The sequence below is a fragment of the Pectinophora gossypiella genome, chromosome 13 (assembly GCF_024362695.1).
Source record: "Pectinophora gossypiella chromosome 13, ilPecGoss1.1, whole genome shotgun sequence".
NCBI lineage: Eukaryota > Metazoa > Arthropoda > Insecta > Lepidoptera > Gelechiidae > Pectinophora > Pectinophora gossypiella.
The window spans coordinates 6291224-6304383 of record NC_065416.1 but is presented as its reverse complement, the minus strand read 5'-3'; the positions used below and the strand labels follow the sequence as shown (position 1 = coordinate 6304383).

Here is a 13160-nt window from a genome sequence, read left to right as displayed (position 1 = left end):
TCTAAGTAGGTACTTATAAAACACTACGCTTACTAAAACAATTTATTTTTTAATGTGTATTTTATTGTAAGTATAGGCCTTAATAAACTGAAATAAATGTTTTTTTATTAATATTTATTTCTAAAAGACAATAATTCCAGTATTGTTGTTTAATCTTTCGAACGCCGGAACGCGGATCTCGACCAGACACAATGTAAAATCTATTGTGTCTGGTATCTCGGCATATGAGAGGTTAAACTTATTTAACTTTTAATTATTAAGTTATAAAATATTTTTTATGTAAAATATATATGTACTTAAGCATAAGAATTTTGAATAAATGAGTATGAGTATAAATTGTAAATAAAAACAACAGAAAGTATCTACGGATAATCTACAGTTGTATTATAATTAATAATTCTTTTGAATGGACCTTAGTAATATTAGGCAATAAGTACTAAGTATTTCTTATGTCATCTGTATTAATTACACACCATTATTATAATATATTAACTTAAAAATGAATACAATATAAATAGATCGATAAGTACTTGCTTTCACATACGAGTACTTTGATTTGTTTCTAGTGATATAAAATATTCTAGGTACAAGAATTACACAGTAGAGCCTCTTGCACAAAAATGACTATTTATTGATTTCGACAATGTTCCCATCAGGAATCGAACTCGGATCTCCCGAACGCGAATCCAACGCTCTAACCCTTGAACCATGGAGTCTGTTACCTACACCTATAACTAAACAATTAATAAGATACCTATATAATCAATGATAAAATACATCGCACACCTGCTGAAATGGGCACACAGCCACACATATGTTTCAATCGATTTCTTTCCGGACGCGACCGATCGAGTATGCTACTTCTAAAATATTTAACTCACCAACTGTCATTATTCCGTTTACTGGCCTACTTTACTGGGAAAAAATACACGTGGTTATCATATTTTAATAAACATACTTACATAAACTGACGCCCGTGATTCCTAATGCCAGAGAGAAAAGTAATCAAAGAAAACTTGCAGCCTACTGTCCTAAGATGGATATGATGGTGTTTTTAAGCAAGCACTTCCTGTGAAGTAATAGCAATAACCTTGTAAGACTCAAATTTCCAGACACAATAATTCAACAATATGTTTTGGATTTGGGCTTTGCGACCGCAAAAATCCCCATGAGTATACATATAATGTAGAGCTTTAAATTAGATGACTTCTAACTCCATAATTCCTATTTCAAAATAGGTAAGCAAATGTGGGCTTTACTTTAAAGCCCTTACCTACTGTTTCAACTAAGGTTTAAATATTACTATCGGCTTCGCAAGAGCTGCTGGTTCAAGCCCAGTCCAAGTTAGAAATTTTTAAGATTTAATTTTCTCTTTAGGTGTAATATGTTTGACAAACACTATTCTTTATTCAAGAAGTATTTTTATAATAAGTACTTATGTTATACTTTTATTACTCACTAATAAGTAGGTACATAACAATAATTATCCTCTTAAAGTCACTGAATTTGTGAATTGGTTTACTTGCGCGATAATTTACGCACTAACTTTAAATTTGCACTTATTGGCTTCACTTTACTGTCGTTGATTCTGTAGTAAATAAGTGTAAATCAGCATTTAACATTTAAGTACAATGCTGTGGGAAAGACCTCGACCGACACAGGAGGTCCGATGCACTGACATGTGTCTCTACGAGGTACCTTCTCATCGATACATATACGTACACCATCGCTAATAGGTTATCATAACAAAGGCAATATACCTATCTATCTTGTAGGCACATACGTACATGTCTTCCCGCGGTTTGGTATTCAGTTTATTATAACTTTAGGACATTTAAGAGTTAGAGTGAGGTTTAGTAGAGAATAGTTTAAACGAATTTAATTAGAAGAATTCCACATGCTTACATATATAAACTCACGCTGTTTTCTCACCGGGGTAAGCAGACTATGGAATTAAAAGAACTCTACCTATTTCTATACTAAACTTTCGTCGACCTACAGATAACCGGCCTTATAATTAAGGTCGCTTCAAATTTTGCTCAAATTAAAAAAAGCAATAATTCTTTTTCAATGTAGGATCATCAAATAAATATACATAAACATACAACAGCCTATATAAGTCCCACAGCTGGGCACAGGCTTCCCCTCTAGCAACCGGAGGGGGTACGGAGCATACTTCACCACGCTTACCCAGTGCGTGTTGATGGAGACGTTTGGGCTAGTAGCTCGGGACAAACGAATTAATGAACAAGTCAAATATCTATTTTAGTTTAAGGTATGCCCAAAGATTTAAATATAAATACTAATAATAGATTTAATAATAATAATAGAGCCTTGTAATAATAATAAATACACTACGTTTTAGTTAACTTGGAAACGTCTTCCTTTTCCACTTATTGAAATGGTGACGCTTAACTTTAAAAGAATTTTGATTTTGAATTTCAGATTATTAAGTACTTATGTAAGTAAGTATGTTTATGTGGGTTATGATATTTTTAATAGGATTAACTTCTCTTTAAATTTAAATCTCTCTCTCTATATTTTTTTTATAAGTAGTTAGAAAAACTAGTTAAATATACAGTGTTGTGACTCAAGACTTGGCACCACGGGTGTTCCTGAATCAGCAACAATTTACCTAAATAAAAAATGTGCGAACAAAACGTTGTTGACGTTATAATTAATGATCACGATGCGCAACCAGGCTGCTTTCAGTGAAAATAGCACAACCTCCAGACAGGGGTTAATTTCCTTCACGGAGGTACGGGAAAAACGTTTACATTACAGGCAATTGGTTAGTTTCCTAGGTAAAAGATAAATTATGAAATTCTAATTACTAAATAATGACAGATCCAAAGGTGACAAAAACGTTCTCTTTTATTTCATTTATTTATGAATTTTAATAAAATGTAATAAGTGCGACATTCTGTCACGTTTTTCTATTCAATGACGTCACGGGTTGCTTTTTTGGCTTTTTCACACAAATACCAGTCATTTCGTGTTTTGACGCTTAATAAAAAGTAACTAATTTGACTACTTGGGGGAGGCCTATGCCCAGCAGTGGGCGTCATACGGCTGATGATGATGAATTTGACTACTAGGAAACTAGCCTACAGTCTTGAAATTCTTAAATCCAAAAAATCTGAATTCCCAAAAACGAAGAGCAATCAAGTTATTTTTAAGCCTATGATAAAGCCTAATTTTGCGAAGGAAACTGAAATAAAACAATTGATATTCAGAGTACAGGCATGATTATTATGCGTATATAAATATATTCATAGCAAATTAAACTATGAGAATACAATTATAAATCAAATCAAGCACTATGGATGTATTTTGTAGAAAAGCGGGCGAAAATAATTCACATAAGTATCTATTATTTGCATTTCCTGTTCATTTCCTCAGCGCTACCCGACAGAGTTATATTGATGTTGAAGCCGATGTCTTTCTTGTTGCTAGCATTTACATTCGATTTTGGCTCAGTAGCTTCCGACTCTACCGCGCATTCTTGAGCTGAAAGTAAAAATATATTTAACATACTTGGTTAAGTATAATAGGTAAGTATTTATATTGAAATGGCTAAGTAATCAGAGTCAGGTAGTACCTTGTACATTCAATATGCGATGATATAGCTCATTAAATTTTTTCTGTCGCTTTACGTTGGAAGGCGTTCGAATAACTAGAGTGGGTAGTAATATGTATTGCTCAAGATTCGACTCCTCTTTTAACTTTTTACTGCGGGACCCTTCCTTCTTCACCACAAGGCGAGGAGATTTCGTTGGTTTGCTAAGGGTGCTGCTGCCGCTAGTAATATCTATTCCGCCGTGACGATGCGATGTAGACTTGCTCGGGTCGGCGGTCCTCTCCATCTTGGGCGGGCTCGACGAGTGGTAGCAGCAGGTCGCCTCCCTGGCGGTGCCCGGGCTGCGCGACACCGCGTAGCTCGGCCCGGGCGAGCAGTCGTCCTCTCTAGAATGCTTCTTCTGGCGCACATCTGTATACAGCAGGCGGTCGTGACTTCTGTGACTCTTGCGCGGGCGCTGGTCTAACCACCGTCGGTCAGATATCATGGCGCTAGCAGCGTTGTGGTCGCTGATAGGAACATCCCTCTCTTCGTTACTGTCTTTGTTTTTGTGACTGGCTACTATGATATCACCAGTCTTGCCGACGGGACGGCAGCTCTCGTGGCGGTGGTTCAGCTTGACGATGCGGTAGTGGCGGCGGCGGCGGCGCTCCACATGCGCGACGCGCTCGCGCAGTAGCCCGTCGATGAGCCGCTGCAGCTCGCTGCGCGTGCTGTACCGCTCGGGCTGCGCGCTGCGCCGCCCCAGGCGCGCGTTGGGCCAGTGCGTGCGGCACACGTCTTCCCAGATTATGTCGCTCAATACCGCTTCCCGAGATGGTGTCAACTTTATACCATCATCGCGGGGAGCGAACTCTCCTTGAGCTAGGTAATGCACGGTATCCATCAATCTGTAGTCTCGAACTGGGTTTAATTTGTGACGTATCTTATGTACTCTCTCCGCAGCCATTTTGGGGAAGTCGTCCCGCTTGCAGGGCACGGAGGCGCATTGGCGGCGGCCGCGCGCCGTGATGCCATCGTAGGTGGTGAAGTCGCGCCCGTATTGCTCAGAGTTGTGCTCCTTCTCGAGCGTGGTGGCCTTGCTGGGCGTGAGCGGCGACGCCTGCGCCGCATAGCGGTGGAACGCGGACGTCTCCGGGATGTGACTGTACTGCTGCACGTAGCTGCAACACGGCCGTCCCGACCCAGACGCTCTCATTTTCGATTCTTTGCATTCTTCATCCGACGACGAGAGCTGTATGTTTGGATCTATAGAACGAAAAACCATCTCTTGCCTAAAAATCTTACGTTCCAAATGGTCGATTCGTTTGTGCAAATTTTTTATCGTACTTGTACAGACTGGTAGAGTATTATCAGAAGAAGTATTTGTTATTATCAAAGTACCAATATCGACTTTGTTTAGGCCCACTTTCGATTTTTCAACTTCTGTTTCAGCTTTCGGTATGTTCATAGTAAATTGGGGCTGAGTATAAAAATAACATTTTTCAGTAGATCTTTTTTTGTCTTTGTACACATTAACTCTCGGACTCTCGCACTGGGGCTTGATTTCAACGTGTGAACATAATGACACGTTAATGGACTTGTCTAAATCAGTGTTGGTCGATGCTTGGTCGGAGGCAGACTCCGCCACACTCGTCGGACTCGTTGTCACTTTATGCTCAGTGCCACATGCGATCGACGTCACTACATTCGAAAGGTCCGCACTGAAAGCTAAAAAATTGCCGGTTTAAGTTGGTGTCAATGCAAATAAGTAAGTATAAAAAATAAGTTAACTTACTGGTGTTAAAGGAAGAGTTAAAAGATGAATGATCTCCTATCCCAAGCCTCGAGCGTGAGCCTGATTTATCAGAACCCTGAAAATAATGTAGCATCATACAAACAATGTAGAGATATAACAACGTAACAAGTTCGCTAAACAATTTGAGGTTATCAACCTTCTTAGGATAAAAGCGGCTCTTCTCAGCAAGGTAAATAGTCTTGATGGCGGGGGCTCGCGGCTTTATCGACACGAGCACTCGCTGTGACAACTGCCGCTGAGTTTGGTTCTTCCGAAATATTTCCAAATCTGCAGCAAACAGAAAGTCCAGTTTCAAAGTTCAATAGTCAATGACAAACAAACAGTATACCGATCGTACCTAGGAGGAGTTCCTTCTTAGGCTGCCGCGAGGGTTTCCCCGCGAGAGAGTCGTAATAAACTTCACGAATGAATTTCTCTTCTTGGATGGATATTAGCTTTTTCTTGGATGGAGACTGTTTATTTTCCATCACATTTTATTTTCCTCCTCCCCGGCATAGTTATACAGTTCACCCGCCCGACTACAAAATCAAAAGTGGCCAAAAACAGTAATTTACTATTTTATAGAGAACAAGAAAATTTTACATTATTCTGTCATATCTTCATGACTGGCAGTGATATTGTTTTTTTGGTGTTTACCAGAATTTATGGTTTCTGCGTTAAAGTTTATTTTTTACTGAAAAAGATTCATTAAGCGCTTGTCATATCTCTTATTATTCTAACACAAAGAGGCATCTGGCGCCATTGAGTCTCATTGTTTAGGTGCATTTCTCCGAACTGTTAGAACTAATCCCAAAGCTTGTGAAATATGATACAAAGTAAGTAGCTGAACTGGATTTACGTTAAATATTAAGTGCTTGGAGTCGTGTTTCTCAGCAGCCCATCAAGCTAGCGGTTAACTAGCACCATCGATGGAATATAGAAGTACGAAGAATAGATCTTGCAGCAACAATAGGTACTTATTGCTCACCACATTTCAAAAATGGAAGATGTGGAAAAACAAGAAAGTTAACTGTCAAAATTTACAAAGCGTGACGTTTCGCCCATTTGTAATATTTCAAAAAAAATTGTAAATCAGTTTTTCTGGTGGTAAATTAGTGTGGGTTTGGGGGATACTACACGTATGGATGTTTGAGTGGTGAGGATGTCGGAGCAAGAGAAGAAAAGCGGCGGGAACGCCGGGGGCTCAACTATAGTGATGGTGGACCAGTCGTCGGCGCACCACAAGCAGCCGTACCGGCCCACCGAGCTAGAGGAGGAGGCCCACGACCCGCACCACAAGCGCACGCGCGCGCCCGCCGTCCCATGTACGTCTACACGCTTACTTGTAACATACCTACATCCAATGATTACTATATATCAATCAAAGCATACATCATCCTTTACCTCACTCATTATGGTACCGTAACACACTGTGTACTGTGTGGTACTGTTTTGAAATATCCCGACTTATTTTTATCGTGTTTTATTTAACAACAGGAAAAATCACCGTAGATATGTTTATACATTACCATATAAAATAAGTAGTCATAATCATAATCATATCATTAATTGCGTTCCACATGGTAGGAGGTTGGTAATATAAGGTATGTAACACATATGGACCCGGATTGGGCACAGCAATGAAATTCTGTGCCCAAGTGGTCATTAAGTATACTTATTTACTTACCTTTTTATTTTTAAGATGGATTAATAAGATGGACACATTTTATTTTTTATAGTGCCACATCTTATTTAAGTATTTTGTTTCTTAATAACAAATGGCAACAAATCCTGTAAATATTTCTAATAGATTGAATAAAATTGTCGTTGTTTAAACTTTCTAGTATGTCTTTATGACATGAGACAACTGTTGTTTTTGTTATTATGTATGTATTACCCATAATAGAATGGGCAGAGCTATGAGTAATTGGAAGAAAACTAGCAGCTACTTTCGATGTGAAGGAGAGGTGATTCCATCGCCCATATAAGTAATATAAAGTAAAGGACGCAACCCTGTCGGTTTTTACATCACGCCTGGGAAGATAAGCAGCTGAACGCGGTCTGTTTGTTAACCGGTACTGGACTTGCACCAGTTACAAAATTATCTTTTAAGTGCGGTTTACACTAACACAGTTGGCTCGCACAGTATAGACGGCGATACGGCTCACCACCTAACACGTTGGTCTAACAGACAGCTCAGTGATTCGCTTCGAATCAAGCAGTGAACCCATTTGTTACCTGTTGGTACGTGAATTGTTTTTGTTATTAATCAATAATCATGTTCATTGTCACAGCTGTTGCAGAAGATCTGAAACAGTCGGAAGATTCGAATGCCAGCGGAGTTGAAAATAGAGAACTAAAGGAAACTGATGGTAAACATTCGCACTGATTATTAAACTTATTTCGTTATGTGAAATCTCACGGACCGGATAGTCGGTTCTATAAAAACTCGGACCTGTCAAATCTTCAGGTTAGATAAGAGGGCCCTGTGAAAACGGGATAACGTTAGAGAGGCAATGATGTCTCACGTCTAATCTCACGGTCATAGGCGAACTGCCTACAATCTGTCCGGTAGGCATCGAAATGGTCACGCTATCTTTTTCAGAGTCTCCCTTGTTTCCGATGGGGAGGGGAAGATGAGGTTTTGCACATAAAAAAATAAAATACAGAATACTTATACCATTATTTACAATTAAATAACAAAACAATTTATTTCATTAAAACATAAAAACAAACATACTTACTTACACAAGAAAAGCCAAAAAAATCACTGAATTATGCAAAGATAAAAAAGACAGAAAAACTACTTATATTTAAATTGTACGTTAGGAATAAATAATTCCCTTTAAGAAAATAAAGATATCAATCATATGGGCGTCAGACGTCATACACACAGATGCGCGTGTACGATAACGCTAATGTGTATTGTCTGTGTAAAACGAGGTGTTTTGTATGAAGTGTACGGGGTGTGGCCAAAGTCCCCTCGTATGGCTTTATGCCTGATCGTGCCCATTACACTCCCGGTGCGGCTTGTGATTCAGAAGGGTACCTCTGGATGGCCAACTAGAAATGTTGCGTAAGAAACCGCTATGTTACAAAGAAACGTTGGTCCAAGCCCTATGTCACTTACAAAAGCCCCTGCCTACCTCCTATTTTGAAAGTGACCGTAACAAAATCGTATGACGACTACATACCGAACGAACGATAAGTGATCGTATGTCGTTAGAATATTTTAAGAAGTATCTTTAAAAACTAAAAAAAATACTTATGAAAAATAATTGTTTTTCAGCACTTGCAACTGAAAAGAAGAAGTTCGGAGCTGGAAAAAAAGTGTCTTCAAACAAGAAAAGAGATCCTCAGCCTGAGTCTTTCCCAATGGCAATCATAGAAACTGAAAGAGTATGTGTTTTCATGATAAGTTTAAATTAAAGGATGGGTACTTTCTCATTTTCTGTCTGATAGAGATTAAACCTACATACGCACTAGCGGAATTGTACCGGATCTGCCATCTAGTGATTACGTAGCTTAAATCATGTTGGCTCTAATGGTCTTTTCCACAATTGGAAGTCGGTCGCAGTATTTACACGTTTTTGTACGAATCCGCAAGAACAATCCCAACTTTCCAAGTATTATGAGAGCACTTTATGGAGAGCACAGACTGGGTTGGTACCTTTAGACCAGTAAGTACAAATACTGGCAAATTCGCATCCAAAGTGAGACCGTTCTAAACGGTTAATTGGGCATTACTTAGCGTCCTTGCGTGTTGTCATTGTTGGCCAATTATCTGAAACTTATGTCCCAGAGTCGAATGGTTACAAAAAGTGTTGTTCCTCAGAAACCCGGTGGTGCGTCACAGCCGATCCCGCCAGATGTGGCGACCACCCAGCCGACCAAGGACAAACACCCCGACGAGGACAGCGTCGTCGAAGACGTCGCAGACTTGCGGACCCCGGAAGTCGATGCCAGGCACTCCGAATGGGTAAGCCAATCATATAAGTATTATGTTACCTTGGTTTGTAGAAAATCTGCAGTGAAAGCGTTTAAATCTGTTTTTCCCAAAGCAGATGCCATTCTATTTTTTAATTTGACCTAATATAGTCGACCAACAAGCTAATTAATTTTAAACCCAAAAAAGGGGGTTGCATTCAATATATTATAGTCGAAGCGCGGCAGCCCGCACGCTACATAGCTGCTCAGCGCCGATTTGTCGAAAAAAGTTTGCAATAGTATCTGATCAGTACCTGGTGAGGGAATGTAGCGCGTGTAGTGAGCAGTGCTTGTTGTTGTAGTCGGACGACGAGGAGGCGGGTGGGCTGCCGCGCAGCGACTCGCGCGCGTCGCGCGTGTCCCGCGCCGTGCGCCAGCTGTTCTGCTGCGGAGTCATGCTCGAGGCGCCCTCCGAGGACAAGATCTCCACCTGTCGCCACTACGCCCTATAATTTCCCTGTACCCGCACAGCGCTCACATCTCTACATTTCATCGTAGCTGGCCATTTCTGGCAGCGGCGCTCCCGCGGGCGGCGGTGCGGGGACTCAACCAGCCGCCGTCAACCAACCCGACCCCTGTCGGTCACACCAGGCACAGTCCCCCCGCCTCCGCCGCTCCTACGCCCTGCTAGGAATGGCCAGCTAGACATATCGAAAATGAATTAGTGAAGAATGCGCGTGTACTTAGTTGTATATATAAAATTACTAATAATAAAATGATCTTTCATTAGATGTAACCCATAGCTAAACGCCACACAATTATCATTATAGAGGCATTTAATATGGTAGGAAGTGAAATGTTATGTTTACAAAATGTTTTTAATTCATTCGCCTGTTATTTAAAACTTGTTAATAAGTAATTAGGATTAGGTTGGTTTTTTCAATAGTTTATTCCCAAGAATATTTAGCTTTATAATATTAAATGAAATTTTCCGAAAATAAATATGGGTTCATACGAACAGATACATACTTGTTTAAATTAAAATAAGGTAATTTTAGTTCAAATCCCTTTCACACGTTCTATTTTCTCAGCAAGACACACCGTTACTTAATGGTCAACTAAGCGAAGTTGCTTTTAAAAACTTAGCGCAACGCTTAGACAAACAAAAGCGAAGTTAAATGAATGCATAAAATTCACGCTGTATTTTCATCTGCTACTGTCACTCGTACTATACGTAGGTATATTATGCATTCTGTGCTACTATAAACTCGCCAGCCAAGTAGTTAATGCCAAAAAATAAAAGACTGTGCTTAACCTCTCGTCTGCGGGGAGATACCAGACACAATAAATTTTACATTGTGTCTGGTCGAGATCTGATTTCCGTTCTTCGAAAGGTTAAGAGAAAAATATACTCTTATTGATAGTTTTAAGACGGAAAATATTTTTTTAAATAAAAAAATATAATAATCAAACATTCATTGTTTGAGCTGTACGCGGTTATTAATTATAATTTAAACACATAATACCGGATTCTTACCGCGTTAAAATCAGGGATATGAGACTCCCGATATTTCAACACTGTTGCAAGTGCCACGGGATGACTGATGAAATTGGAGTAGAGTAGTTGTTTCATCCATGATTTTCTAAAGAAAAACATCTGTCTATCTTCCTTTGTCGTTTGTTACTATATTTGATGTCGGAATTTTCGGAACCATTTTTTTTTGACGTGACTTATTGTAGATTTGCCGCAGATGGCATTAACTACTTGGCATGGCATTAACTACTTGGCCGGACAAATGGGGAGCGCTGAAGTGTTTGGTGTCGCGAGCTAATTGGCTGCCTCTATGGCTTTCGGAACCATCTGAACTCAAACTCATCACTTTGCCCTCGCTATATTTCGACAAAACTTAAAACAGCCTAATGTTTTGAGTCTCATATCCCTGATATTAACGCGGTAAGAACCCGGAATTATGTGTTTTGATTAATGAAGCATTCTTCAACAAATCCTTCACAGAATAACCAAGAGTACGTCAGTGCGCAAATGAAGAACAACGAGAGTCCCTGGAACGATGAGGAGTATTTAGAAAAAGTTCAGCTTCAGGTAGAGTTAGTAACAAACCCTTAGGTAGAGTTAGTAATAGGTACTTATTTATACTATTACAAATTATTTCTCAGCGACGATGAAGCATCATTACTTATCATCTCCGTAGCCTCATGCCATGAGCAATCAATGCGCATGCAACGGAAAAACCGAGTTTTAAATGCCACCTACGAGGCCCACTAATGATAAATGGTAAGAGGGGACGAGCGGCCGGTGCACAGGATTTTGTAAGGGACCAACGATAATTATAAAATGCTGATCTAAAAATAGAAGTTACTCTAAGATGATCGTTTTAACTTATTCAATGAGTACGACGCTTGACCATGTTTATTGATATCGTCACCGTTTTGTATTCGCATATAAACACCATTGTGACGTTTCGAAAAAACTATCTCATTTGACCAGGGGGGTTGAAATGGCCACATTGAAGCAATTCGTCTAAGAAAGCAGTGTTGCTTTTTGACATTTGTTTGCATTGCGCAGTTACTTTTATATGGGGAAATGTCAAATTGCAATATTGCTTTCTTAGATGAATTGCTTCTATGTGGCCATTTTAACCCCCCAGGTTATCATCTAGTCTGAAAGAATGTAATGAAACATATTTCTGCAATTCAAATTCTGCTTTCAGGATTTGTCGAAACCAAGTCGCTCTGTGCTTCTAGAACGAAAAGCATCATTTGGCCCTTATAAGTCGAGGACACCGTTTATGAGGCCATCGGGACTTATGATTTGCATGCCTAAGGTAGGTAAATAATTATTTTAAAGTCTTTACCACTACCTACAGAAAAAGTAAACTTATATTTTTATGCAGAAATCTACAAGAAGTTTGAAGGAAGACTCGCATGCGGTATCATCTGGGATTAACTTGTCAATTTCTAGAGTAAGTAATTATTTTATTTTGTTTAAATAAATCATTTGTTCTGTGAGGGAACCACAAGATAGAAATATGGTTAGGTTAGGTTAGGTTAGGTTAGGTACCAAATGTTAGGTACCAAAAATAGGTACCAAAATGGATACAGGATAGGTATTTAAAAAGATAAAAGAACTATATTAATATATTTTTCAAATTATTAGATTTATAACATGATAATTAATTAGGTCTTCTAACAGCTAGTACTTCAATATTAGTCACTTATAATTAAAATTACAATTAATAATATTTTAAATTATTGCACAAACAATGCATGTCAATCTAAAATACCGCCCCCTTGCCCGTATTTAAATTAAGTTCAAGTATTTAAACTTAATTACTTTTGCAACAGAATTTTTTGCAGAAGACCAGGCCGGAGGGTGCAGTGGACATTAAGGGCACCGGAGACGTAGAGAAACGTGCCGTTAAGGTACTTAATAATAACATAATCAAGGCGTTATTATTGTGTCACAAACACAAACGGGAATGTTTCGAAAACGGGAATGTTCCTGTTGTGAAAACTCTTTAATGGTAAGGTGACTCGCGGGTTTTTGTGAAATTGTTCTTTTTGTACTCTGATTCTACCTGCCTAAGGGCTCTTTTTATTTAAGTTTTGCGTCTTACTGTCGAGAACGACGCAAGACTGGTCACAAACATCGGCTAGCCAAGTTCAAAATGTAGGTATCTATATCGGTTTTATTTTATCCTGTAGGTACTTACAATCGCTGAAGTGAAAGACTGTCGTACGATTTAGAACTCGAACAAATAATTATTTCCTGTTTCAGGTCGATATAGAAGTCCCCTACATGAAGGTTTTGACTGCCGTAAGAACCAAAGTTGATATAATGCGCAACAAAATGAAAAG

The 13160-nt window shown here is 39.1% G+C and overlaps 2 protein-coding genes across 2 annotated transcripts; one reads left to right on the top strand and one right to left on the bottom strand.

The window, feature by feature from the left end:
• Positions 1-3373: 3373 nt before the first annotated feature.
• LOC126371999 (uncharacterized) lies at positions 3374-5845 on the bottom strand. The gene is made up of 5 exons (XM_050017496.1): positions 5716-5845; positions 5515-5645; positions 5358-5433; positions 3602-5290; positions 3374-3504 (listed from the first exon to the last, which is right to left on the bottom strand). The coding sequence occupies exons 1-5, from the start codon at positions 5843-5845 to the stop codon at positions 3374-3376; spliced, it is 2157 nt and encodes a 718-aa protein (XP_049873453.1).
• Positions 5846-6519: 674 nt separating this feature from the next.
• On the top strand, positions 6520-9796 carry LOC126371997 (uncharacterized). The gene is made up of 5 exons (XM_050017495.1): positions 6520-6682; positions 7652-7729; positions 8647-8756; positions 9160-9336; positions 9647-9796. Exons 1-5 carry the CDS (start codon positions 6520-6522, stop codon positions 9794-9796), a joined length of 678 nt encoding a protein of 225 aa, XP_049873452.1.
• Positions 9797-13160: the final 3364 nt, after the last annotated feature.

Coding starts and splice junctions, on each gene's coding strand:
- LOC126371999 (XM_050017496.1), bottom strand. CDS start 5,845: ATGGAAAATAAACAGTCTCCATCCAAGAAAAAGCTAATATCCATCCAA. Junction 5,646..5,715: donor TAAGAAGGAACTCCTCCTAG/GTACGATCGGTA, acceptor TGTTTGCTGCAG/ATTTGGAAATATTTCGGAAG. Junction 3,505..3,601: donor TCGCATATTGAATGTACAAG/GTACTACCTGAC, acceptor TTTCAGCTCAAG/AATGCGCGGTAGAGTCGGAA.
- LOC126371997 (XM_050017495.1), top strand. CDS start 6,520: ATGTCGGAGCAAGAGAAGAAAAGCGGCGGGAACGCCGGGGGCTCAACT. Junction 6,683..7,651: donor GCGCGCGCCCGCCGTCCCAT/GTACGTCTACAC, acceptor TCATTGTCACAG/CTGTTGCAGAAGATCTGAAA. Junction 7,730..8,646: donor AGAACTAAAGGAAACTGATG/GTAAACATTCGC, acceptor ATTGTTTTTCAG/CACTTGCAACTGAAAAGAAG.